At 36.2% G+C, this 27,115-nt stretch overlaps 1 protein-coding gene across 10 annotated transcripts in view; it reads right to left on the bottom strand.

Annotated features, from left to right (window-relative positions):
* NPHP3 (nephrocystin 3) overlaps positions 1–27,115 on the bottom strand; it is a 62,471-nt gene that overhangs the window by 18,185 nt on the left and 17,171 nt on the right. For 7 of the 10 annotated variants that reach the window (XM_049710534.1, XM_049710533.1, XM_033417876.2 and 4 more), the window contains exons 11-23: positions 26,035–26,149; positions 25,635–25,778; positions 25,021–25,118; positions 23,864–23,966; positions 23,359–23,441; positions 21,802–21,940; positions 19,220–19,384; positions 12,525–12,619; positions 11,822–11,944; positions 2,988–3,177; positions 2,594–2,835; positions 1,519–1,594; positions 185–312 (exon numbers count right to left, since the gene is read on the bottom strand). In XM_049710534.1, coding sequence (XP_049566491.1) covers positions 185–312; positions 1,519–1,594; positions 2,594–2,835; positions 2,988–3,177; positions 11,822–11,944; positions 12,525–12,619; positions 19,220–19,384; positions 21,802–21,940; positions 23,359–23,441; positions 23,864–23,966; positions 25,021–25,118; positions 25,635–25,778; positions 26,035–26,149 — 1,701 coding nt within the window. Of the gene's footprint in view, positions 1–58; positions 134–184; positions 313–1,518; positions 1,595–2,593; positions 2,836–2,987; positions 3,178–11,821; positions 11,945–12,524; positions 12,620–19,219; positions 19,385–21,801; positions 21,941–23,358; positions 23,442–23,863; positions 23,967–25,020; positions 25,119–25,634; positions 25,779–26,034; positions 26,150–27,115 lie in introns of all 10 variants that reach the window. The other 3 variants (XM_033417877.2, XR_004480359.2, XR_004480358.2) reach the window with 3 other exon arrangements.

Here is a 27,115-nt window from a genome sequence, read left to right as displayed (position 1 = left end):
GGAAACAGTAGAGAAAATGTCATGGTCCTTGTTAAGTGTGGCCATGTTCATAACATACCATACATGAAATTCGGCATGGTTTCTATCAATTTTTTCCAGCTTAGCTTGATATTAATGTAAAACAGCTTTGTATCTAAGAGACAAAATGGATACCTGTTTTCATTATTAACACCAAGGTACTCACTCCAGGTTGTTCTGAAGATAGTAGAGCACACCCAGTTCATTGAGGGTCCGAGCATTGTCAGGTGTATCCTTACCTAACGTGAGCTCTTCTAACTGTAGGGCCCGTCTACGTAAAAGGGCAAATCCATACTGCAGCAAACACAAGAAATTCACAACAATCACCAAGTAAGTGCAATCTTTGATTCTGAAGCAATATACTAGGGTTCTGAAAAAATCCTTTCTCCTTTTTTTTCCCTTTAAAGTAGATTACAATTACTTTAAGTATCATACTGAATTAATCTAATGATTTATGAAAATATATATACTTCCATGTAGCATCACATTCTTAAATTCTTAAAAAACTATTTTGTGAAAATAATTATGAGATTATTTTAGCAAAATGAACTGAATCCCAAAGTGCTTCAAAAAGATTAGGAAACAATTAACATGCATATATTTATTAACCCTATTACTAAACATTTAAATATCGGGTACTTAAAATTGCAAATAGCACTTGCAACTAGAAGACAAATAAGTCCTGGAGCTCAAATGTACAGCATAGCGAATACAAGCAAAAATACTGTATTAAAATCATCAAACTTGCTAAGAGACTAGATCTTAATTATTCCCACCACAAAAAAGAAATGATAATTATGTGATGTGATAGAGGTGTTAGCTAACGCTATGGTAATAATCATATTACAATATATAAATGCATCAGATAAGAATGTTGTACATCTTAAATTTACACAATGTTAGATGTCAAATATATTTCAATTTAAAAAATTGCACATAGCATTTTAAGTTAAAACAAATATGCTATATTTAGATCTTACTAGCAGCTTAGATAAATGAAAAATTTTTTGCACTCAAGGGTAATAATTTCTTGGCATTTGAATCTAACATAAAGTGTTTACTAAATTTTTTTTATTCTGTTTTCCAACCCTTTAAAGAATTGATACAGCTTTTAAGTCCATCTTCTAAAATCTTAATTAACTTTAAATTAACTGAATAGTTCTACTTTTTAAAAATTAAAAAAAATCCCCAGATTTATTGATATAATTGACATATAACATTGTGTAAGTTTAAAGTGTAAAACATGATGATACGTATGTAGTGTAAAATGATTACAATACATAGTTCCACTTTTTAAAAGTCTACTAATTTGTACTTCTCAGTGATACTAATATTTAAACATGTATTATAAATAAGAAAATGTTAATCAGTACTTCCGTAGAAGTCACTTTAAAATCTAAAGTTCTTAAATATGTGAGGTTTATGCATCTACATTATGATATTCAGAGATGTTCTAATTCCTTTTTGTTCAAAACACAACACAAAAGAAATCTGCATTACCAAGTTGCCTTTTCTCCTTGTAGCTTTCTGACGAATTTTAAAAGATTTTTTTCTAAAATGTTCAGCTTGTTCATATCTTAAAAAAAAAAAAAAGTCAAACGAAAGAAACATATGTCCAAAGTGTCATACTTCAGTGAAATGAAACCACCAGTGTAAAGTTTTTTTGGCTAATTAAATACAGGATTATTTCTAGAAGTGATAGTCATATGGAATTAAAAATCTTTAACAAAAACTTTCATAAAACAAAATCTAACAAAATAAATCTAGTCCTCCAAGTAGCTGACATTTAACTGTTTTTAACTGATTAAACTCATTTTGAATCTCTAAAGGGTGATCTAACTAAATGAAAATCCAAAACTTTAGTTTGCTATATCAGCTTCCACACAGGTTATTTTTTTGTCAAATAGAAATGTGAAAATCACACAAAATCTGTGTGAAACAATACTTCTAGAAGTTAAAAGAAAAAATTCCAATATGTATCATTTCTGACTGAGCAAAACAAATGATTTCACATAGAGGAAGAGATATCATTCGGAGGGATTATTATACTAGGGATCAGCAAACTTCTTCTGTAAAAAGCTAGATAGTAAACATTTCAGGCTTTGTGGGTCCCGTGGTCTCTGTTGCAAATACAAAACTGCTGTTGAAGCATGGAAGCGACCACAGACAACATGTAAATGAAAAAAATGTGGCTGTGTTACACTACAACTCTACGTCCCAAACAGGGGACCTTCTGGACTTGGCATGTGGGCAACAGTTTGCTGCCCCCTGTATTAGTAGTACACTCAATATTACAGAGTTAGCGAAGAAGCCCGGTTTCAAACCTAACTATATGACTCCAAAGTCCATGCTCTATCCTTCGCACATCTTGAAATAGAGATGAATCTTGTAGTTCTAATATTCTGTTCACCCCCCAGACCAAGAATAATATTTGAACATGGTGGATTCGAAAGAATATAGGATAAGGAAAGGATATGGAAAAATACACAGCCACAAAACAAAGCCTCCCACATAAGTACATTAAGAACTGTAACTCCCTGTCATAAAACCAGAGAATTACCAATTGAAATCTTACTTATTTTGTTTCTGGTACAAAGTTGCAAGTGCTTCAAGTTCGCGAGCAATATGTGGATGGTCCGCACCATAGGCATTTTCTGAGATTTCCAATGCCTGTTTATATAGTTGTTCAGCATTGCCAAACTTCTTCCACTGCACGTACACACTTGCTAGTTGGTGGAGGGACTGAGCTACTTGTGGGTGATCTGGATCTAAAGCTGTTTCTCGAATTTCTAGAGACCTCTGCAAAGGCACCACAGCCTGGGGGAAGAAAAAGGTTAAAGGCCAATTAAAGTGAGTGAAATGCTGTAAGATCTGATTAGCACAACAAATAAAAGCTGCATTAACTCCTAGGAAGGAGAGAAGAGTAAACATGAAAACCCACACAGTCTCTAACTCCCTGTTGAAGTTACCTGACTGAGAAGGCCTAGATCCTTGAGAAATCGCCCCAGGGTTTCATAAAGGTCAGCTAAGCAAATCATGCTCTCCTCGCCTTCACAGTTTTTCTCATACTGCTTCAATGAATCAAAGTATTCTGCTGCCATCGCGCTTTTGTCTTTACCAACAAACTGCCAGTAACTCAGCAACTCAGCAAAGTGTCCTCTGTTGCAACAAATAACAGTAATTTAATGAAAAAGAAACTTTAAACCCCACTATTGAGTGAAGATGCCATAATTCATATCAAGCTATCGATAGTTTATTAGTAGGCTAGTCCAGTGTAGTGAAGTAAGGGTGTAGACTGGAACTGCCATCTGAGTCCACAGCAGCCTAGCTGTGTGCTCTCTTACACCTCATCATCCTCATCTGCAGAAGAGGCACACCGACACCACCTGCCTCAGGTGTTACTGTAAGGAGATTATGGCCTGTAGCAAGTACTCCATAGTGTTGGCTGTTACCATTAATATCATTATGGTTACTCACCAATGGAAACCTATCATAACCCTGTTTAGACATTTCATGATATGCAGTCAACTGCTGAATTCACCCCAAAATATTTTAAATGATAGAAATCAGAACAGAAGACTAATGAAACACAGGCAAACTGTCAGAATATCTGCTTTGTATTTTCATCAAGGAATTTAATGATAAAAGTAAGCTTATTCATCTATTGATGGTATTAAGAAGGATGGGAGAGATGGTAAACTAAAGGATGAATCTGATTTTAAATGAAATCATGAAAAACTGGGATGAGATCAGAAATAATCTATAAGGTGAAACAAAGAAATTTGAGAGAGTTCACTAAGAAGTAAAACAAATTATGCATCTAAATTATGAGAAGTGGGTATGAGGAGAAGATGGCGGAAGAGTAAGACGCGGAGATCACCTTCCTCCCCACAGATACACAAGAAATACATCTACACGAGGAACAACTCCTACAGAACACCTACTGAACGCTGGCAGAAGTCCTCAGATGTCCCAAAAGGCAAGAAAGTCCCCATGTACCTGGAAAGGGCAAAAGAAAAAAGAATAAACAAAGACAAAATGATAGGGACGGGACCTGCACCAGTGAGAGGGAGCTGTGAAGGAGGAAAGGTTCCACACACTAGGAAGCCCCATCGCGGGCGGACACTGCGGGTGGCGGAGGGGGAAAGCTTCGGAGCCAAGGAGGAGAGCACAGCAACAGGGGTGCGGGGGGCAAAGCGGAGAGATTCCCGCACAGAGGATCGGTGCCGACCGGCGCTCACCAGACCGAGAGGCTTGTCTGCTCACCAGCCGGGGCGGGCAGGGCTGGGAGCTGAGGCTCGGGCTTCGGTCGGAGCGCAGGGAGAGGACTGGGGTTGGCGGCGTGAACACTGCCTGCAGGGGGTTAGTGCACCACGGGGAGGGAGTCCGGGAAAAGTCTGGACCTGCCGAAGAGGCAAGAGACTTTTTCTTCCCTCTATGTTTCCTGGTGCGGAGGAGAGGGGATTAAGAGCTCTGCTTAAAGGAGCTTTAGAGACGGGTGTGAGCCACGGCTAACATCGCGGACCCCAGAGACGGGCATGAGACGCTAAGGCTGCTGCTGCCGACACCAGGAAGCCTGTATGCGAGCACAGGTCACTATCCATAACCCCCTTCCGGGGAGCCTGTGCAGCCCGCCACTGCCAGGGTCCCGGGATCCAGGGACAACTTCCCCGGGAAAACACACGGCGCGCCTCAGACTGGTGCAACATCACGATGGCCTCTGCCGCCGCAGGCTAGCCCCGCACTCCGTACCCCTCCCTCCCCACGGCCTGAGTGAGCCACAGTCCCAGAAGCAGCTTCTCCTTTAACCCCGTCCTGTCTGAGCGAAGAACAGACGCCCTCCGGCGACTTACACGCAGAGACGGGGCCAAATCCAAAATTGAGCCCCTGGAGCTGTGAGAACAAAGAAGAGAAAGGGAAATCTCTCCCAGCAGCCTCAGAAGCAGTGGATTAAAGCTCCACAATCAACTTGATGTACCCTGCATCTGTGGAATACATGAATAGACAACAAATCTTCCCAAATTAAGGAGGTGGACTTTGAGAGCAAGATATATTATTATTTCCCCTTTTCCTCTTTTTGTGAGTGTGTATGTGTATGTTTCTGTGTGAGATTTTGTCTGTATAGCTTTGCTTCCACCATTTGTCCTAGGGTTCTATCCGTCCGTTTTTTTTGTTTTTTTCTTTATTAAAAAAATTTTTTTTCTTAATAATTATTTTTTATTTTAATAACTTTGTTATTTTATCTTTCTTTTCTTTTCTTTCTTTCTTTCTTTCCTTCCCTCCCTCCATCCCTCGCTTCTTTCTTTCTCTCTCTCTCTCACTCTCTCTCTCTCCCTCGCTCCCTCCCTCTCTCTCTCTCTCTCTCTCTCTCTTTCTTTTGCTCTTCTTTTTCTCCCTTTAATTCTGAGTGGTGTGGATGAAAGGCTCTTGGCGCTGCAGCCAGGAGTCAGTGCTGTGCCTCTGAGGTGGGAGAGCCAACTTCAGGACACTGGTCCACAAGAGACCTCCCAGCTCCACATAATATCAAACGGTGAAAATCTCCCAGATATCTCCATCTCAACACCAGCACCCAGCTTCACTCAACGACCAGCAAGCTACAGTGCTGGAAAACCTATGCCAAACAACTAGCAAAACAGGAACACAACCCCACCCATTAGCAGAGAGGCTGCCTAAAATCATAGTAAGTCCACAGACACCCCAAAACACACCACCAGACGTGGACCTGCCCACCAGAAAGACAAGATCCAGCCTCATCCACAAGAACAAAGGCACTAGTCCCCTCCACCAGGAAGCCTACACAACCCACTGAACCAACCTTAGCCACTGGGGACAGACACCAGAAACAACGGGAACTACGAACCTGCAGCCTGCAGGTTCCCAACACAGTAAGACCCAACACAGTAAGACCCCAAACACAGTAAGATAAGCAAAATGAGAAGACAGAAAAACACACAATAGATGAAGGAGCAAAGTAAAAACACACCAAACCTAACAAATGAAGAGGAAATAGGCAGTCTACCTGAAAAAGAATTCAGCATAATGATAGTAAAGATGATCCAAAATCTTGGAAATAGAATAGACAAAATGCAAGAAACATTTAACTAGTACCTAAGAGAACTAAAGATGAAACAAGCAACGATAAACAACACAATAAATGAATTTAAAAATGCTCTAGATGGATCAACAGCAGAATAACTGAAGCAGAAGAACGGATAAGTGACCTGGAAGATAAAATAGTGGAAATAACTACTGCAGAGCAGAATAAAGAAAAAAGAATGAAAAGAACTGAGGACAGTCTCAGAGACTTCTGGGACAATACTAAACGCATCAACATTCGAATTATAGGGGTTCCAGAAGAAGAAGAGAAAAAGAAAGGGACTGAGAAAATATTTGAAGAGATTATAGTTGAAAACTTCCCTAATATGGGAAAGGAAATAGTTAATCAAGTCCAGGAAGCACAGAGAGTCCCATACAGGATAAATCCAAGGAGAAATATGCCAAGACACATACTAATGAAACTGTCAAAAATTAAATACAAAGAAAACATATTAAAAGCAGCAAGGGAAAAACAAGAAATAACACAAAAGGGAATCCCCATAAGGTTAACAGCTGATGTTTCAGCAGAAACTCTGCAAGCCAGAAGGGACTGGCAGGACATATTTAAAGTGATGAAGGGGAAAAACCTGCAACCAAGATTACTCTACCCAGCAAGGATCTCATTCAGATTTGATGGAGAAATTAAAACCTTTACAGACAAGCAAAAGCTGAGAGAGTTCAGCACCACCAAACCAGCTTTACAGCAAATGCTACAGGAACTTCTCTAGGCAAGAAACACAAGAGAAGGAAAAGACCTACAATAATGAACGCAAAACAATTAATGAAATGGGAATAGGAACATATATATCGATAATTACCTTAAATGTAAATGGACTAAATGCTCCCACCAAAAGACACAGATTGGCTGAATGGATACAAAAACAAGACCCATATATATGTGGCCTACAAGAGACCTACTTCAGACCTAGAGACACATACAGACTGAAAGTAAGGGGTTGGAAAAAGATATTCCATGCAAATGCAAACCAAAAGAAAGCTGGAGTAGCAGTCCTCATATCAGACAAAATAGACTTTAAAATAAAGACTATTAGAAGAGACAAAGAAGGACACTACATAATGATCAAGGGATCAATCCAAGAAGAAGATATAACAATTGTAAATATGTATGCACCCAACATAGGAGCACCTCAATACATAAGGCAAATACTAACAGCCATATAAGGGGAAATTGACAGTAACACATTCATAGTAGGGGACTTTAACACCCCACCTTCACCAATGGACAGATCATCCAAAATGAAAATAAATAAGGAAACACAAGCTTTAAATGATACATTAAACAAGATGGACTTAATAGATATTTATAGGACACTCCACCCCAAAACAACAGAATGCACAATTTTCTCAAGTACTCATGGAACATTCTCCAGGAGAGATCATATCTTGGGTCACAAATCAAGCCTTGGTAAATTTAAGAAAATTGAAATTGTATCAAGTATCTTTTCTGACCACAACACTATGAGACTAGATATCAATTACAGGAAAAGATCTGTAAAAAATACAAACACATAGAGGCAAAGCAATACACTACTTAATAACGAAGTGATCACTGAAGAAATAAAGAGGAAATAAAAAATACCTAGAAACAAATGACAATGGAGACACGACGACCCAAAATCTATGGGATGCAGCAAAACGAGTTCTAAGAGGGAAGTTTATAGCAATACAATCCTACCTTAAGAAACAGGGAACATCTCGAATAAACAACCTAACCTTGCACCTAAAGCAATCAGAGAAAGAGGAACAAAAATTCCCCAAAGTTAGCAGAAGGAAAGAAATCATAAAAATCAGAACAGAAATAAATGAAGAAATGAAGGAAATGATAGCAAAGATCAATAAAACTCAAAGCTGGTTCTTTGAGAAGATAAACAAAATTGATAAACCATTAGCCAGACTCAGCAACAAAAAAAGGGAGAAGACTCAAATCAATAGAATTAGAAATGAAAAAGGAGAAGTAACAATTGACACTGCAGAAATAAAAAAGATCATGAGAGATTACTACAAGCAACTCTATGCCAATAAAGTGGACAACCTGGAAGAAATGGACAAATTCGTAGAAATGCACAACCTTCCGAGACTGAATCAGGAAGAAATAGAAAATATGAACAGACCAATCACAAGCACTGAAATTGAAACTGTGATTAAAAATCTTCCAACAAACAAAAGCCCAGGACCAGATGGCTTCACAGGTGAATTCTATCAAACATTTGGAGAAGAGCTAACACCTATTCTTCTCAAACTCCTCCAAAATATAGCAGAGGGAGGAACACTCCCAAACTCATTCTACGAGGCCACCATCACCTTGATACCAAAACCAGGCAAGGATGTCACAAAGAAAGAAAACTACAGGCTAATATCACTGATGAACATAGATGCAAAAACCCTCAACAAAATACTAGCAAACAGAATCCAACAGCACATTAAAAGGATCATACACCATGATCAAGTGGGGTTAACTGCAGGAATGCAAGGATTTTTCAATATATGCAAATCAATCAATGTGATACACCATATTAACAAATTGAAGGAGAAAAACCATATGATCATCTCAATAGATGCAGAGAAAGCTTTCGACAAAATTCAACACCCATTTATGATAAAAACCCTGCAGAAAGTAGGCATAGAGGGAACTTTCCTCAACATAATAAAGGCCATATATGACAAGCCCACAGCCAACATCGTCTTCAATGGTGATAAACTGAAAGCATTTCCACTAAGATCAGGAACAAGACAAGGTTGCCCACTCTCACCACTCTTATTCAACATAGTTTTTAAAGTTTTAGCCACAGCAATCAGAGAAGAAAAGGAAATAAAAGGAATCCAAATCGGAAAAGAAGCAGTAAAGCTGTCACTGTTTTCAGATGACATGACACTATACATAGAGAATCCTAAAGATGCTACCAGAAAACTACTAGAGCTAATCAATGAATTTGGTAAAGTAGCAGAATACAAAATTAATGCACAGAAATCTCTTGCATTCCTATACACTAATGATGAAAAATCTGAAAGTGAAAGCAAGAAAACACTCCCATTTACCACTGCAACAAAAAGAATAAAATATCTAGGAATAAACCTACCTAATGAGACAAAAGACCTGTATGCAGAAAATTATAAGACACTGATGAAAGAAATTAAAGATGATACAAATAGATGGAGAGATATACCATGTTCTTGGATTGGAAGAATCAACATTGTGAAAATGACTCTACTACCGAAAGCAATCTACAGATTCAATGCAATCCCTATCAAACTACCACTGGCATTTTTCACAGAACTAGAACAAAAAATTTCACAATTTGTATGGAAACACAAAAGACCCCGAATAGCCAAAGCAATCTTGAGAACGAAAAACGGAGCTGGAGGAATCAGGCTCCCTGACTTCAGACTATACTACAAAGCTACAGTAATCAAGACAGTATGGTACTGGCATAAAAACGGAAAGACAGATCAATGGAACAGGATAGAAAGCCCAGAGATAAACCCACGCACATATGGTCACCTTATCTTTGATAAAGGAGGCAGGAATGTACAGTGAAGAAAGGACAGTCTCTTCAATAAGTGGTACTGGGAAAACTGGAGAGGTACATGTAAAAGTATAAGATTAGATCACTCCCTAACACCATACACAAAAATAAGCTCAAAATGGATTAAAGACCTAAATGTAAGGCCAGAAACTATCAAACTCTTAGAGGAAAACATAGGCAGAACACTCTGTGACATAAATCACAGCAAGATCCTTTCTGACCCACCTCCTAGAGAAATGGAAATAAAAACAAAAATTAACAAATGGGACTTAATGAAACTTCAAAGCTTTTGCACAGCAAAGGAAACCATAAACAAGAGCAAAAGACAACCCTCAGAATGGGAGAAAATATTTGCAAATGAAGCAACTGACAAAGGATTAACCTCCAAAATTTACAAGCAGCTCATGCGGCTCAATAACAAAAAAACAAACAAACCAATCCGAAAATGGGCAGAAGAGCTAAATAGACATTTCTCCAGAGAAGATATACAGACTGCCAACAAACACATGAAAGAATGCTCAACATCATTAATCATTAGAGAAATGCAAATCAAAAGTACAATGAGATATCATCTCATACCGGTCAGAATGGCTATCATCAAAAAATCTAGAAACAATAAGTGCTGGAGAAGGTTTGGAGAAAAGGGAATACTCTAGCACTGCTGGTGGGAATGTGAATTGGTATAGCCATTATGGAGAACAGTATGGAGGTTCCTTAAAAAACTACAAATAGAACTACCATATGACCCAGCAATTCCATTACTGGGCATATACCCTGAGAAAACCGTAATTCAAAAAGAGTCATGTACCAAAATGTTCATTGCAGTTCTATTTACAATAGCCAGGAGATGGAAACAACCTAAGTGTCCATCATCGGATGAATGGATAAAGAAGAAGTGGCACATATATACAATGGAATATTACTCAGCCATATAAAGAAACGAAATTGAGCTATTTATAATGAGGTGGATGGACCTAGAGTCTGTCATACAGAGTGAAGTAAGTCAGAAGGAGAAAGACAAATACCATATGCTAACACATATATATGGAATTTAAGAAAAAAAAATGTCATGAAGAAGCTAGGGGTAAGACAGGAATAAAGAGACAGACCTACTAGAGAATGGACTTGAGGATATGGGGAGGGGGAAGGGTAAGCTGTGACGAAGTGAGAGAGTGGCATGGACATATATACACTACCAAATGTAAAATAGATAGCTAGTGGGAAGCAGCCGCATAGCACAGGGAGATCAGCTCGGTGCTTTGTGACCACCTAGAGGGGTGGGATAGGGAGGGTGGGAGGGAGGGAGACGCAAGAGGGAAGAGATATGGGAACATATGTATATGTATAACTGATTCACTTTGTTATAAAGCAGAAACTGACACACCATTTTAAACCAATTATACTCCAATAAAGATGTAAATAAAATAAAATAAATAAATTATGAAAAGTGAGTAAATTTCCAGGTGAGACAGAAGAAACCCCTCGTAGGGCTTAGAGATCAGAAGGTTGTCTCAGAAAAAGGTGGTTCTGCCGGAGGCAAATTCAAACACACCAGGAGAGACAATAAGACAGTTACGAAGGACTTCCCTGGTCGTCCAGTGGTTAAGACTCAGTGCTTCCACTGCAGTGGGCAAGGGTTCAATCCCTAGTCGGGGAAATAAGATCTCACATGCCATAGGGCACAGCCAAAAAGACAAAATAAAAAATTAAAAAAAAAAAAGACATTTATGAAAAAGGGTAATCCTTTCTTTAAATTCTGACACTAGTCAGATTCTCTGTAGAGCCCAGAGTCTGTTTTGAAGGCTATACTTTGAAATATCTGAATACCCTGAGAGGCAGACATCATGAACTGCCTCTCTGGGTGGTCTCGATTTAAACCTGCTTCAGTGAAAGATTAAGATACAAAGCTATCTCAAGAGTATTCCAGGTCTGATTTTATGAAAACTGCAATACTCTATCTTTCTTGTTTACCTCTTGGAAAAAGTAGATGTTGTGGCAATTTGCAAACTGTATTAAAATTTCTCCCACACTGTTTTATACTTCAGTTACCACTGAAACTGGACTAATTTTTAAATGAAGAATGCCATTTTTCTTTGTTACACTGAACAACTGTTTAAAATCTGTTTTTCTGGGAAAAGGTGTCCTACAAATAAGTTTCTTACCTTTTATAGAGGTTTTGAGACACGAAGAGGTTAAGAAGGCAATCGTGCAGCTTCTGTTTACTTCCCTGCTGCTGGAATAGCCAAGGCAGTTCATCTGCACTCCTCCAAGTCACTCGGTCCTGACTATTAGAAGAGAAGGGACAACATTCAATAATACATTGCTACAATTAGATCACTTTAAAAGGCTACAGACAAATGCTGAAGTAGGAGAGAGACATTTGAGATATATCCCTGACTCTGAGTATAATCTGATGCTGAGAAAACTAGGTCAAAATCAGAAACTTGACCAATCTAACTATGAAAACAAAGTGATATTCAGGACCACTGACCAAACTCTAAAGTTTATTTTCCTAAAATTGAACTATTAAAAAAAACATAAATAGACACAAATATACACACACAGGTATAAACAGACACACACATATTTTTAAACTACTTAAACTATTTAACTAGAATAAAATAAAAATAATAAAATGATCCTGCATTGATACCACTTAAGTTTAAATCTTCAGCATAATATTAAAAGACTGACTTACATAATCATCTTTTGTTCTTTTGGCATTAACAGAATAGGAGAGGACTTAACCTTTTAAAATAATAAGGAAATTTTTATACATTAAGTTACACAAGAAAGAGAAATAAGGACACAGAGGTAGAGCGTGTTGCAGAAGCTACAGAAAAACAACATGGACATTTACAATACCTTAGCTGCATGGTGAAATAGTTGGTTAGCTTTTGCCTATATGAAGAAATAATGGTGGGACCTTCCATGTACTCTAGTCTCACTGTTTCCCAAGCCTATGGAGAAAAAGAAAAAACATTACAGTCTGTTTTCTGTAAGTCACTGTACAATCTAACAATGAATTTGTAAAAAGAAATTTATAATTATTTCAATTTTATAGTTGTATAATAGAAAGAGCATTAGAATACTTTAAAATTTGGTATATATTTATGTGATAAACTGACATGAGAATTCCTGTAAGAACTCAAAATATAATTCAATTCAAACTTCTGGTGAATACATTAAAAATCTGAAATGTGTTTTGCAAAAGTACTAAAAAGAGCAAATTATATTTAAGTGATATACGATAAAGGAGAAAGATAAGCCTGTGAAATTACAAACATTCCACACCTGCATATATAACACAGCATACTCAAGTGAAAGACTTCATTTACATTTGTTTATATGTATAAATCAACCATGGCATTGCAGATGATAAGAATTATATTGGTATTTCTGTGGTATCTGTTGTGATTTCTCCTATTTCTTGTTTCATTTGGGTCTTCTCTCTTTTCTTCTTGGTGACTCTGGCCAGAGGTTTGCCAATGTTTTAAATTTTTTTTTTTAATTTTATTTTTGGCTGCATTGGGTGTTAGTTGCTGCATGCGGGCTTTCTCTAGTTGTGGTGAGTGGGGGCTACTCTTTGTGGCAGTGTGTAGGCTTCTCACTGCGGTGGCTTCTCTTGTTGCAGAGCACGGCTTCTAGGTGCACAGGCTTCAGTAGTTGTGGCACGTGGGCTCAGTAGTTGTGGCTCATGGGCTCTAGAGCGAAGCCTCAGTCACTGTGGCACAGGGGCTTAGTTGCTCTTCGGCACGTGGGATCTCCCCAGACCAGGGCTTGAACCTGTGTCCCCTGCATTGGCAGGTGGATTCTTAACCACTATGCCACCAGGGAAGTCCCGAGGTTTGTCAATTTTGTTTACCCTTTCAAAGAACCAGTTCTTGGTATTATTGATTTTTTTCTATTGTTTTTTAAATCTTGATGTTATTTATTTCCTCTCTGATCTTTATTATCTCCTTCCTTCTGCTGACTTTAGGTTTTGTTTGTTCTATTTCTAATTCTTTTATGTGGTGGGTTAGGTTGTTTATTTGAGATTTTTCTTATCTCTATGAACTTCCCTCTCAGAACTGCTTTTGCTGCATCCCATAGATTTTGTATGGTTGTGTTTTCATTGTCATTTGCCTCAAGGTATTTTTAAATTTCTTCTTTGATTTCATCATTGACCCACTGGTTTTTCAGTAGTATGTTGCTTAGTCTCCATGTAATTGTTTTTTTTCTCATTTATTTTTCTGTGGTTGATTTCTAGTTTCATGACATTTGTGGTCAGAAAAGATGCTTGAAATAATTTCTATACTTTTAAATTTGTTGAGACTTGTTTTGTGCCCTAGTATGTGGTCAATCCTAGAGAATGTTCCATGTGCACTTGAAAAGAATGTGTATTCTGTTTATTTGGGATGTAATGTCTTGAAAATATCAATTAAGTCTAACTGTTCTATTGAATCATTTAGGATCTCTGTTGCCTTATTGATTTTCTGTCTCAAAGATCTGTCCATTGATGTGAGTAGGGTATTAAAATCTCCAACCATTATTGTATTCCCATCAATTTCTCCTGTTATGTCTGTTAGTATTTATTTTATGTATCTGGGTGCTCCTATATTGGGTGCATATATGTTGATGAGTGTAATATCCTCTCCTTGTATTGATCCTTATATCATTATATAGTGTCCTTCTTTATCTTTCTTTATAGCCTTTGTTTTAAAGTCTATTTTGTCTGATATGAGTATTGCAACCCCACTTTCTTGTCATTTCCATTTGCATGAAATATCTTTTTCCATCCCCTCATTTTCAATCTATGTGTGTCCTTTGCCCTAAAATGGGTCTCTTGTAGGCAGCATATTGTCAGCTCTTGTTTTTTTCTCCAAACTGCCACTGTGTCTTTTGACTGGAGCATCTAGTCCATTGACAGCTGAAGTAATTATTGATAGATATGTATTTATTGCCATTTTAAACCTTGTTTTCCCATTGATTTTATATTTCTTCTTTGTCCCTTTCTTTTTCTTTTTCCTTTCATGGTTTGATGATTTTCTTTTGTATTATGCTTAAGTTCTCTTCTTTTTGGTTTTTGTGAGTCTACTGTATGTTTTTGATTTATGGTTACCCTGTTTTTCAAGTATGTTAACCCCTTCCTATATCTACTTGCCTTACACTGGTAGTTACACAGGCTCAAACACATTCTAGAAAAAAAATCTACATTTTCTTATGCTCTTCTCCCATGTTTTATGATTTTGATGTCCTTTTTTACATCTTCACGTTTGTCCTTTTGCTGTTTGTTGTGGTTCATGTGTGATTCTGTGAAATTGTTTTTTTTAATCTGGGTACTGGCTTATTTAAGTGATTTACTTTCCAATTGTGGTTTTCTCTTCCCTAGATTCTTACTTCTTTTCTATTTAGATAAGATCTTTCAATATTTCCTTTAGTATAGGTTTAGTTTTTGCTTGGCTGAAAAATTTTTATCTCTCCTTCTATTCTAAATGATAATCTTGGTGGGTGGAATTTCCTAGGTTGCAGGTTTTTCCCTTTCAGAACTTTGAATATATCTTGTCACTCCCTTCTGGTTTGCAACACTCCTGTAGAGAAATCAGCTGATAGCCTTATGGGGGTTGCCTTGTAATCAACTCTTTGTTTTTCTCTTGCTGCCTTTAGAATCCTCTCTTTATGTTTAACTTTTGCCATTTTTATTATAATATGTCTTGGTGTAGGTCTGTTTGGGTTTATCTTGTTTGGGACCCTCTGTGCTTCCTGAACCTGGATATCTGTTTCCTTCTTTAGGTTTGGGAAGTTTTCAGCCATAATTTCTTCAAATACATTTTCAATCCCCTTTTCTCTTTCTTCTACTTCTGGGATCCCTATTATGCATAGATTGGCATGCTTTGTATTATCCCATAGGTCTCTTATATTGCTTTCATTTTTTTTTTCATTTGTCTTTCTGTCTGCTGTTCTGATAGGGTGATTTCCATTATTCTATCTTCCAGATCACTTATTCATTCTTCTGCATTATTCATTCTGCTATTCATTGTCTTAAGCTCAGTTTTGATTTCAGCAAGTGAATTTTCTAATTTTTCTTGGCTCTTCCTTATAGTTTCTAGTTCCTTTTTACAGTAATCTGTATTTCTATCAATAGTCCTTCTTAATTCCTTCAGTATTTTCATTACCTCTTTTTTGAACTCAGTGTCTATTAGACTGAAGAGGTCTGTTTCGTTGTTTGTTCTTTAAGAGGAATTCTCTTGATCTTTTAATTGGGAGTGGTTCCTCTGATTCATTTTACTTATATTTCTCTTGCTCTATGAGTTTAGGAGAAACAATTTTCTACTGTGGTCTTGGAGGGCTATTTTTACATGGCAGCATCCCTGAGTAGGCTGTGTGGGTTTAATATTTTTTGGTGCAAGGCCGTAAGAGAATACTATGAACAATTACCACAAATTCAACAACCTAGAAGAAATGGACAACTTTCTAGAAACATACAACCCATTAAAACTGAATCAAGAAGAAATAGGTAACTTGAACAGACTGATAACTAGAAGTGAAATAGAATCCGTAATTTAAAAACTCCCTACAAACAAAAGTCCTGGGTCAGATGGCTTCACAGGGGAATTCTACTGAATGTACAAGGAAGAACTTATACCAATCCTTCTCAAACTCTTCTAAAAGACTGAAGAGGAAGGAACACTCCCAAAAACACTCTGTGAAGCCACCATCACCCTGATACGAAAACCAGACAAAGACACTACTAAAAAAGAAAATTACAGGTCAATATCTTTGATGAATATAGATGCAAAAATTCTCAACAAAAACGTTAACAAACTGAATCCAACAACACATAAAAAAGATCATATACCACAATCAAGTTGGATTCATCCCAGGGTCACAAGGATGGTTCAACATACGCAAATCAATCAATATGATACACCACATCAACAAAAGAAAAGACAAACATCACATGATCATCTTAATAGATGCAGAAAAAGCATTTGAGAAAATTCAATATCCAATCATGATAAAAACTCTTACCAAAGTGGGTATAGAGGGAACATATTTCAACATAATAAAAGTTATTTATGACAAACCAACAGCCAATATAATACTCAATGGTGAAAAGATAAACACTTTCCCGCTAAAATCTGGAAGAAGACAAGGGTGACCACTCTCACCACTTCTCTTCAACATAGTATTGGAAGTCCTAGCCACAGAAGTCAGACAAGAAAAAAAGTAAAAGTATTCAAATTGGTAGGGAAGAGTTAAAATTGTCATTATATGCAGATGACATGATACTATATATAGAAAACCTTAAAGACTCCACACAAAAACTATTAGAACTGATGAACAAATTCAGTAAGGTAGCAGGATACAAGATTAACATACAGAAATCCATTGCATTTCTTTATACTAATAATGAAACACCAGAAAGGGAATGTAAAAAAAACAAAACAATCCCTTTTAAAATCACATCCAAAAAAAAAAAAATATGGAGGAATAACCCTGACCCAGGAGGTGAAAGACTTTTATGCTGAGAACTACAAAACATTAATAAAGGAAACTGAAGATGATTCAAAGAAATGGAAAGATATCCCATGCTCTTGGATTGGAAGAATTAATATTGTTAAAATGGCCATACTACCAAAAGCAATCTACAGATTTAATGTGATCCTAATCAAATTACCCATGACATTTTTCAAAGAACTAGAACAAGTAATCCTAAAATGTATATGGAACCATAAAAGACCCAGAATTGCCAAAGCAATTCTTAGGAAAAAGAACAAACCCTCCCAGACATCAGACAATACTACAAAGCTATAGCAATCAAAAACATGGTATTGGCACAAAAACAGACATATGGATCATTGGAACAGAATAGAGAGCCCAGAAATAAACCCAGACACCCACTGTCAATTAATCTTCAACAAAGGAGGCAAGAACATACAATGGGGAAAAGACAGTCTCTTCAGCAAGTTGTGTTGTAAAAGTTGGACAGCCACATGTAAGTCAGTGAAGTTAGAACACACCCTCACACCATACACAAAAATAAACTCAAAATGGCTTAAAGATTTAAATATAAAAGACATGGTACCATAAAACTCCTGGAAGAGAACATAGGCAAGACATTCTCTGACATAAATCGTACCAATGTTTTCTTAAGTCAGTCTCCCAAGGCAATAGAAATAAAAGCAAAAATACACAAACAGGACCTAATCAAACTTACAAGCTTCTGTACAGCAAAGAAAACCATAAAAAAACCAAAAAGACAACCTATAGACTGGGAGAAAATATTTGCCAATGATGCGACCAACAAGGGCTTAATTTCCAAAATATACAAACAGCTCATACAACTCAATAACAAAAAAGCAACAGAATCAAAAAATGGGTGGAAGACCTAAATAGACATTTCTCCAAAGAAGACATACAGATAGCCAATAGGCACGTGAAATTATCTCATCATCGTTAATTATGAGAGAAATGCAAATCAAACTACAATGAGATACCACCGCACACAAGTCAGATGGCCGTCATTAAAAAGTCTACAAATAACAAATGCTGGGGAGGGTGTGGAGAAAAGGGAACCCTCCTACACTGTTGGTGAGGATGTAAGTTGGTGCAGCTACTATAGAAAACAGTATGGAGGTTCCTTAAAAAACTGAAAATAGAATTATCATATGATCCAGCAATCTCACTCCTAGGAATATTTCTAGACAAAACTATAATTAAAAAAGATATATACACCCCTATGTTCACAATAGCACTATTTATAATAGCCAAGACATGGAAAAAATCTAAATGTCCATTGACAGATGGACATTCATGAAAAAGAATGAAATAATGCCATTTGCAGCATGGATGGACCTAGTGATTATCATACTAAGTGAAGTAAGTCAGAAAGAGAAAGACAAATACTGTATGTGGAATCTAAAATATGACAAAAATGAACATATCTGTGAAACAGAAACAGATTCACAGACACAGAAAACAGATTTGTGGTTTCCAAAGGGAAGGGTGTGGGGAGAGGGAAGGATCAGGAGTTTGGTATCAGCAGATGCAAACTAGAATATGGAAAAAAAAAGTTATATTAGTCATTATTTACTATGTGCTAGACATCATGTCTAGGACCTTACCAGGATCAATTAATTATTTACCACCTCAATTAATTATCTTTACAACCCCTGAGGTAAGCTGCAAACATCTGCCCAAGGCTCAGAGAACTTGCCCAAGGTTACATTAAGCTGTGAAGAGCTGGGCTGTGTATTGAGGCAGAGTGACTTACAGAGCCCAAGTTCTTAAAACATATATAATATACCAGCAATTCAATGAAATATAAAATTGAAAAAACTACCTTTTAAAGTAATAGCCATTTCACAAAGGTACTTACTTCATAGGAATAATATTAGCCAAATTTGGTATCTAACCTAAAATCACTGGAAAAAATTTTTGTAATGCCAAATTTGAGATTTCAATTTTGTCTTGTAATTGAAATATTTGAAATGATGTGGTATTATATAGCATAATACATATGCGATGATATGTGGACATTTCAATAAGTGAAAAAACCTTATTAAGATAACATTTACCTGTAGATGTTGAAACTTGAGCAAACCACAACCATAAGTCAACAAACACATTTTGTGTAAACTGTGAATAAGGGAGGTCAAGACAGCCCAGGATAGCTCAGGATAGAATTCCATCAATTCTGATTCACTCACACCATTGTGACTAACATTTACAAGGCAGAGAATCTAGGGAGAAAAGAGAATTAACAATGATTATAAAGCACTTCTATTAGTAACTAACAGCCATTAAAATTTCCACAATTCTTTTAAACTTTTTAACTTATTTGAATTTATCATTCAAGTGATTTAATAAACTAAGAAACAGATTTCTTAAAATAAAACACACTTTCCAATAGGCACTAATAAGATAGTGTACATATAAAGTCTAGCACACCAAAGATAACACACATATAGAAAAAGTTTAGTGAAAATTAAAACTGCAGGAAATGTATTATTAAAACTAATGACAGAGTTCTGATTCTGGGAAGATGGTGGAAGAAAATAGTCCTCCTACTACAAATGCCTGTTAATGTCAGATAACATGTAACAAAACATTTCCAAAAGCACAACTGAACCTGCAGAAAAGAAAGGGAAATCCCCCAAGTATCCCAAATAAATAGGAAACTGAAAATTAGAGGGCTAAGTGCTGGAGCTGCTGTCCCTGGGTGAAGTGAGGAGAGAGGATAAGCAACAGTCTCTTAACTTAGCTTGGGTTTTCACACCCACCGTCAGGATGGACCGGGAGCCTTTAAGCTCTGTGAAGCAAGGAGCTGGAACTATGATAGAATGCTTGCCAACACAGGGACCTTTCAAAGGCTGTCCCCTTAGTGATGGAGTGCCTGAGGGAAACAGCAAACAGACAGAAGACTGTGGGCTTAGAGGCAGAATGAAAAGTCAAACCCAGGGGAACCCCCAACCTGAGAAATAGACATAAAAATGGATCCAGGTTAAAACTATAAGAGTTCTGCAAGGTTGCTAGTAAATTTCCAAAAATTAAATTGAATAACCAGAAACAAACAATTTTAAAATGTTATTTTAACCATAAAGTCCTTAGAAACAAATTTTAACAGAAGATGTTTAAGACTTTTATGGGGAAGAAGATAAAATGTTATTGATAATCATCATTCAAGAAGATGACTAAATAAATGGAGAGCTATTTAGCTTTCCATGAAGGAGAAGACTTATATGATAATTTCCCCCAACTTAGCCTCTAAATCCAACCCAACTACAATTAAAATTGCATATTGACAGGAATAAAGACACAGACCTACTAGAGAATGGACTTGACGATATGGGGAGGGGGAAGGGTAAGCTGTGACAAAGCGAGAGAGTGGCCTGGACATATATACACTACCAAACGTAAAACAGATAGCTAGTGGGAAGCAGCAGTATAGCACAGGGAGATCAGCTTGGTGCTTTGTGACCACCTAGAGGGATGGGATAGGGAGGGTGGGAGGGAGGGAGACGTAAGAGGGAAGAGATATGGGAACATATGTATATGTATAACTGATTCACTTTGTTATAAAGCAGAAACTAACACACCATTGTAAAGCAATTATACTCCAATAAAGATGTAAAAAAAAAATTGCATATTGAGTTTCCATGGCACTTGCTGAGCCAATTCTAAAAATACATGTGGGAAATTAGCCAAGACAACTATGGAAAATATTAGGAGGGGGTTTGCCTAACCAAATATCAAAGCTTACTTTAAAGTTCTAATAGTTAAGACAGTGGTATTGACAAGGAATAGTAAATTGGAACAGAAGAGCCTAGAAACAAACTCTTGTTTATATGTGAGCTTGATATTTGACAGATGGCATTCCAAATCAGTAGAAAAGATGTATTAAGTACAATGAACAATTAACTAGCTGTATTTTAAAAGACTGAGAAGTAGGTTCCTGGGAATTCCCTGCCGTGGCCCAGGTTCAATCCCTGGTCAGGGAATTAAGATCCCGCAAGTCATGTAGCTAAAAAAAAAAAAAAAAAAAGAAGTAGATTCCTTCCTCACACAATAAATAAAAATATATCATATGAGTTAAGGACTCACACATGAAGAACAAAATTATAAAATATTTTGAAGGGAAAAAAATATAAGAATACTTTTATGATAGCAAAGGATTAAAAAAAATAAGATACAACAGGCATAAGCCATGAAAGAAACTGTTGATAAATCTGACTTCATTAAAATAAAACTTTGTATAATGACGCCATAAAGTTAAAAGACAAGAACAGGAAAAAGACACTGAGTTGCAAACTCTATAACAAAGGATTTGTATTCAATATGTAGAACATTTAAAAACTCCTAACAGATCAACAAGAAAAAGTCAACTCCGTTAAAAAATGGGTAAAGGACTTGAACAAGCAATTCACCTAAGAGGAAACAAGAATAACCAAGAAGCATGAAAAGATGAAAACTCTCCATGATAATCAGGAAAATGCAAATTCCCCGAGATATCACTTCTGGCCACAGCACACTATGGTAGTGGGTATAGTATATGCTCGAAACATATTTAGCATTACACGGATTTACTGTTTACTTCAATTCACACACAAATACAAACAAGGCAAAATAATCTTCACTTTATAAGTTTATTACACTTTACCTGTTTCATTAGCTCTTTATCCATATCATTTGTCATGGACTCCTGGATAGATCGAAGAACAAGTCTATATAATGAAACAGTATCTTGACACTGGAAACACTGAAGAAGGATTTTATCTAAATTGCCTGCTCTCCCAGCACTGTTGGAATTGAGAACAGATTTAATTTCTTACAGTCTGCCAACATCTGTGAAAAACTTGGGGTAAATAAAAACAGTGCTCTATTTTAACTCTATGTTTTGTACTGTTTAACTGATAACAACAGGAATTCAGTAAAACATGACACAGGAAAACATTAGTTTTATGGGGCTGCTAGAGTCATCACAGTTATTTTAGTGTATTACCATTTAATTCAATTCAATAAACATATGCTGGGACTTAACTATGTATCAAGTAATTACTATACATTATGGAACATAAAAATGAGTAAGACATGGTTCTTATCACCTAGAGGCATGCTGCCTACATACAGGAAGCAGGAAAATAATTATAAATAAGTATTATTAGTTAGCCATGCAAATTAAATTAAAAAAAATAGAACCAGAATTTGGAAAACATCAGGCTAAAGAAAATCAGTAAATGGGGTTTGTTTTAAAATATTACACAATATTTACCAGTAGTTTCCTTTTTAAATACAAAGATATGCAAAGAATAGGGAAAAAACAAAAAAATGGTTCCATAGTCCCTCTTAAAAGAGATAATTTCAATAACTATTAGGAAATGCATGACTCTCGAACTGTACTTATGCAAGCCACTGATGTTCACAGATGTACCGCCACAACTCTGGGGACAGCGAAAATATCAAATATCATGGACAATTCAAAGTTTCAGAAGATTTTTTTCGTTTCAAATTTGGTGCTTCAGGTGAGAATGTGGAATTAAGAGACAAGAGTACTAGATTTAGTGTCTAGAATATGAGTTGTGCTAGGATTACAACCTACTGTGATGAATACCAAAACAAGTGTTGATCTTTTTACCTCTGGTTGCGAACAGACAGAGTAGGTGAGGCTGTACTGAAGAAGTAAAAGTAGTAAAACTCTCTACTGCTTATCTAAAGGCAAATTATGAATGGATTTCTAAAATAGAAGACCAATTGTAAGATGAAAGGTTTATCAGGACGTGGGAACAGAGACAATTAAAAATTCCTACCTACATACCTACCTACTGATAGTGAAAGACACCTGAAATAACATTTTTATGCCTTAGTTGTCTCCTCACTTTCTCAAAGCTACGGGCCTCAAGGAGGCGACAATGAGCACTCCTGGGTAGGCCCCAAATTGAGGCCAAAGATGGCCTTCTTTTGCAACCTCCAGTCAGGAGAAGGTTATTGTGATGAAAACCAGACAGATATATCCAACAAGTTCTGATATTCAAGGACTAGCAGCAATCTTCAGTCATAAGTCACATTCTCATGGTTGTTAGTATCACTGTTAGAATACACAGAATCTTAGTGGCCCAAGAGATTGTCATAATGATCAGTTTTCAGTTTCACACGGTGAAGAAGCGTTCTGCAGCAAACACAAACATGCTGAAGATGACATAAAATAACCACCACTTACCATGCAATCATTTTGCCGAAAAGAGTGACATAAAGGGCATTGCAGGTTGTAGCAGAACGACAGTGTCGTTCTAGCTTCTTCTCCTGCACCAGTTTACCAAAAAACAAAACAGAAATACAAAACCACCCTGGAATTAAGCGGTCTTTACAACCAAGCCATCAACAAATATCCCTGCAGAAATAACACGGTTCCTGCCACCTCATCAGCGGCATCACTGCCGTGTGGTACTGGACCACAGATGCCATAAACATGCAAATGCTTTTTTGCTTTTAAAATACTGCTTAATATAATATAGTAAACTTTAAGACCAAAGTTTTTTTTATTGCTTCTTCTATATCTGTTATTAGTTTAAGAGTAAATGCATTTAAGAAAGTAATTATTACTAAGTTCCAATTTTCCTTAGAACCATATAGAGTACTAAATTGAATTTTAAGTCTCATATAAGGTGTTTTTATAAGGAAAGCTATAGAGAGTAAAAGAAAGCAGCAAAATTAAAAATACTTACCTGCTCTTTACTCAGTTTAATGTCTACAGAGTGGCATTCTGCGATTATAATAGATTTTGCATCTTTAGGATTTAAAGGGTCAAGATGAAGTGTAGGCCACAACCTTTTATTTAAAGAAAAGAAAAATGAAATTCTCTTTTAATAATACAACAAAGCTGTAATCTACCCACAAGACTAATCAAAGTCCATTACAAGAATTAAATTTTTATACTGCCTTCATAAAATAAACAAAATTAATCTCTGTTAATCATATTAATAATATTTCATTTTTTAGCAATTAATCACAACAAACACTGTTATAAATAGCTTATACACGAAGTGTATAACATTTCCAGTTCTATACCATCAGTAAAACAACACAGGTATTAGTGTCTGTGAGGAATAGTGTCAGACAGTCTTCGTCCACAGATTACTTGTAATCCAATTAGAATTTACACCCTACAACATCCATTCTCAATGGCGTGGTGAAAATTGTTTGTTGGGGAGGGGAAATCTTACTCTCTTTATGCATAAAGCAGAAATATACACACATATTTATTTATATTCATGAATTGATATATGATATATGTATGGTATTAACACTTCTTGGTAGGTGATTAGGAAGAAAATCACTAACGGGCTCCTAGGGTGGAGAGGCAAAAATAGGTCAAGAAACACTGCCTTACAGAACTCAACCACTGCATCCCTTTTTGAGGACTGTTAAGGTGAGCTTACATTTCAGGACCACAGGTCTCTGGTCTATTTTTCCTAGCCGGGCCTTCCCCGTTTTCCTCACCCATAAATTTAACTGCCTACTAGACATCACCAATTGGAGCTACAATCGGCAACTCAAACAAACCATGTCCAAAGACAAAAGTCATGACCTTTGCTCCACAAACCTGCCCATCCTTTGTGTTTCCCATCTCAGTTCATGGAACCATAGTTTACTTAATTTCTCAAGCCAGAAACCTGGGAGCTATCCTAGCTTTCTTTCTCACATCTCTGATCTAACCTCCCACCAAATCCTATAGATTGCATCCTTTTCTTGAATTTGTCCACTTCTCCCCATCCTCACTGACATCATATGAAAAATATGAGAAATACACATATCAAAAACCTTTCTTTGTTTATACTTTAAAAAGTTCATGTAATCTGAAAGAATTAAATTTAGCACTTACCTCCATGCTGGAGGGCATGTTTCCACATTCACAGAAACAATTACTCTTACATTCACTGGCAGTGGATCTATCAGCCATTTCATGTGTTTTTCAACTTGCTTAAAAATATAAAAACAAAATTCCATCTATTAATTCAAAATATTTCAAAAGCAACCCAATAACAGATCCCCAAGTAAACTGAAATTCTCATTAAATTTCTCATTATTATTAAGGATAAAATCTTATTTTTTGGATGATTTATCTCAGAATATTAGAAGAACAAGTGGCAAAACACTACTATCACTGATCTGAATTCTGGGCATGTAAGGAAATGTCAAGGCCCTAAAACCATGTCAAAATGAACAATATTTGCTAATTGTGAAAATACAGTTTGTCCTTCCCAATAAGATACTAGCAACTACTGGCATATATATATATATATATATATATATATATATATATATATATATATATATTTTATCTACATGCTTCCTCTCTAGAAATTAAGCAGAAATAAAAGAAACAACATCAACATTTTCTTCTCACAAACATATGATTTAAATGTTTGCTATAGTCACTACAAATATTTTTGTCTCTTTCTGAGTATATCAATAGGTTAAAAAGTGAAAACATACCTGAATTTGATCTATAGAATCAATAATGATGATGATGCTGCCTTGATGACGGGCAGAGAGTTTTTCCAGCCAATGTGGAAATTCTTCCAGAAGCTTAGCAGGATCCAATGTCAGAGCAGATACTGACCAAGAATGCTGCATCAACTACAAGGTGAGAACACATGCAAATTAAAGTAGCTACACTGTATCACAACTGGTGAGAAGTATTTCTGTCTCTGCATTTTAAACCAAAATTGTCACCAAAAGGACCCAGCTGCATTGAGTATAATTTTTAACCTTATGCAAAACCAAAACAAATGTGTAATACTGAAAATTGGTTTATCATCAGGTACTCAGGCCTGACAACTTCTGAATCTAAATAAAATTTCTGATAACTCCAAAAGATGGTGTATTTTTCTACCTTTAGAGTCAGTCGTTTAATAATCAAGGAAGACTCTGAGCTGGTTGACATGGGCCTCCCCACAAAATGAGAAAGAATTAGTGTGTTAGGGGAATTCTTCTGTTGTAACTGAATCCTGAAAGAAAAAGACCTTTTATAAGACTGATGAAGCTCCTTTACGGTCAACAAAAAAAGAATTCACAATACATTAAGCATCAAATGCTACCTGTTAGTAATTACATGGTCAGTCAATTTTGAATTAATACGGGAAATTTCCATTTTTACACCACTTTTAGATTCTTTTAAATAAACCATTAAAAATTATAGCTTCATTTTAATTACAAATTGGTGTTACTAACGTAAACCAAAACACTATACATTTGAGGTTAAAGTATTAGTAAAATGAGCATTAACCTTTAATTACAAGTATGTTATTAAAGGAAAAAGGAAGTTTCTTTGTTAAGTACAAAAATAGTATTTCCAAACATAACTCTGAATAACAGGGCAATAAAAAGGAAACAACATACACCAACTCCTCAATGTAAATAATAACTATAAGTGAAAGGAAATGGTCTTACCACTTGTTTTTCAATAATATGATGAACTAAAATAAAACTAAGAGTTTATTAGCTTATATGAACCTTAGTCCATAATTTGAAGAACTAGTTTGCATTCATAGTAAAGATTATCCTTTATTTTGATATTCTTTATGATTTATTCCACTCTAAATAGTCAGTCTTTGTCTTGTTTCAAATATTTAAAATCCCAATGAAACTTTTACGATGAAGCCAGTAATTGAAAATAAAGGCACATGCCCTCTATAATTCACCTAACTCCATGCCACAGTGACCACTCCCTTAGCTCTGACCTACATAATTTATGTACACAATCACAAATGCTCACATTTCCTATTCCTTTCTCATTCTGTATCTTCTAACTTTCAAATTGTATATATCTCAGGGCATGAGTCTGTTATATTACTCTTTTTGCTTTTTTAATGTTCAGTACAGGCCCTGTAGCAAGGTAGACATCCAATAATTCATTTTGTTGAACGAGCTCAGTAATTCAAATGATGACAACGATAACAATTTAATTGCACTGA

This window comes from Orcinus orca, chromosome 5 (genome assembly GCF_937001465.1).
Source record: "Orcinus orca chromosome 5, mOrcOrc1.1, whole genome shotgun sequence".
NCBI lineage: Eukaryota > Metazoa > Chordata > Mammalia > Artiodactyla > Delphinidae > Orcinus > Orcinus orca.
The sequence above is the reverse complement of the archived record's forward strand: the minus strand, read 5'-3'. Positions and strand labels throughout refer to the sequence as shown.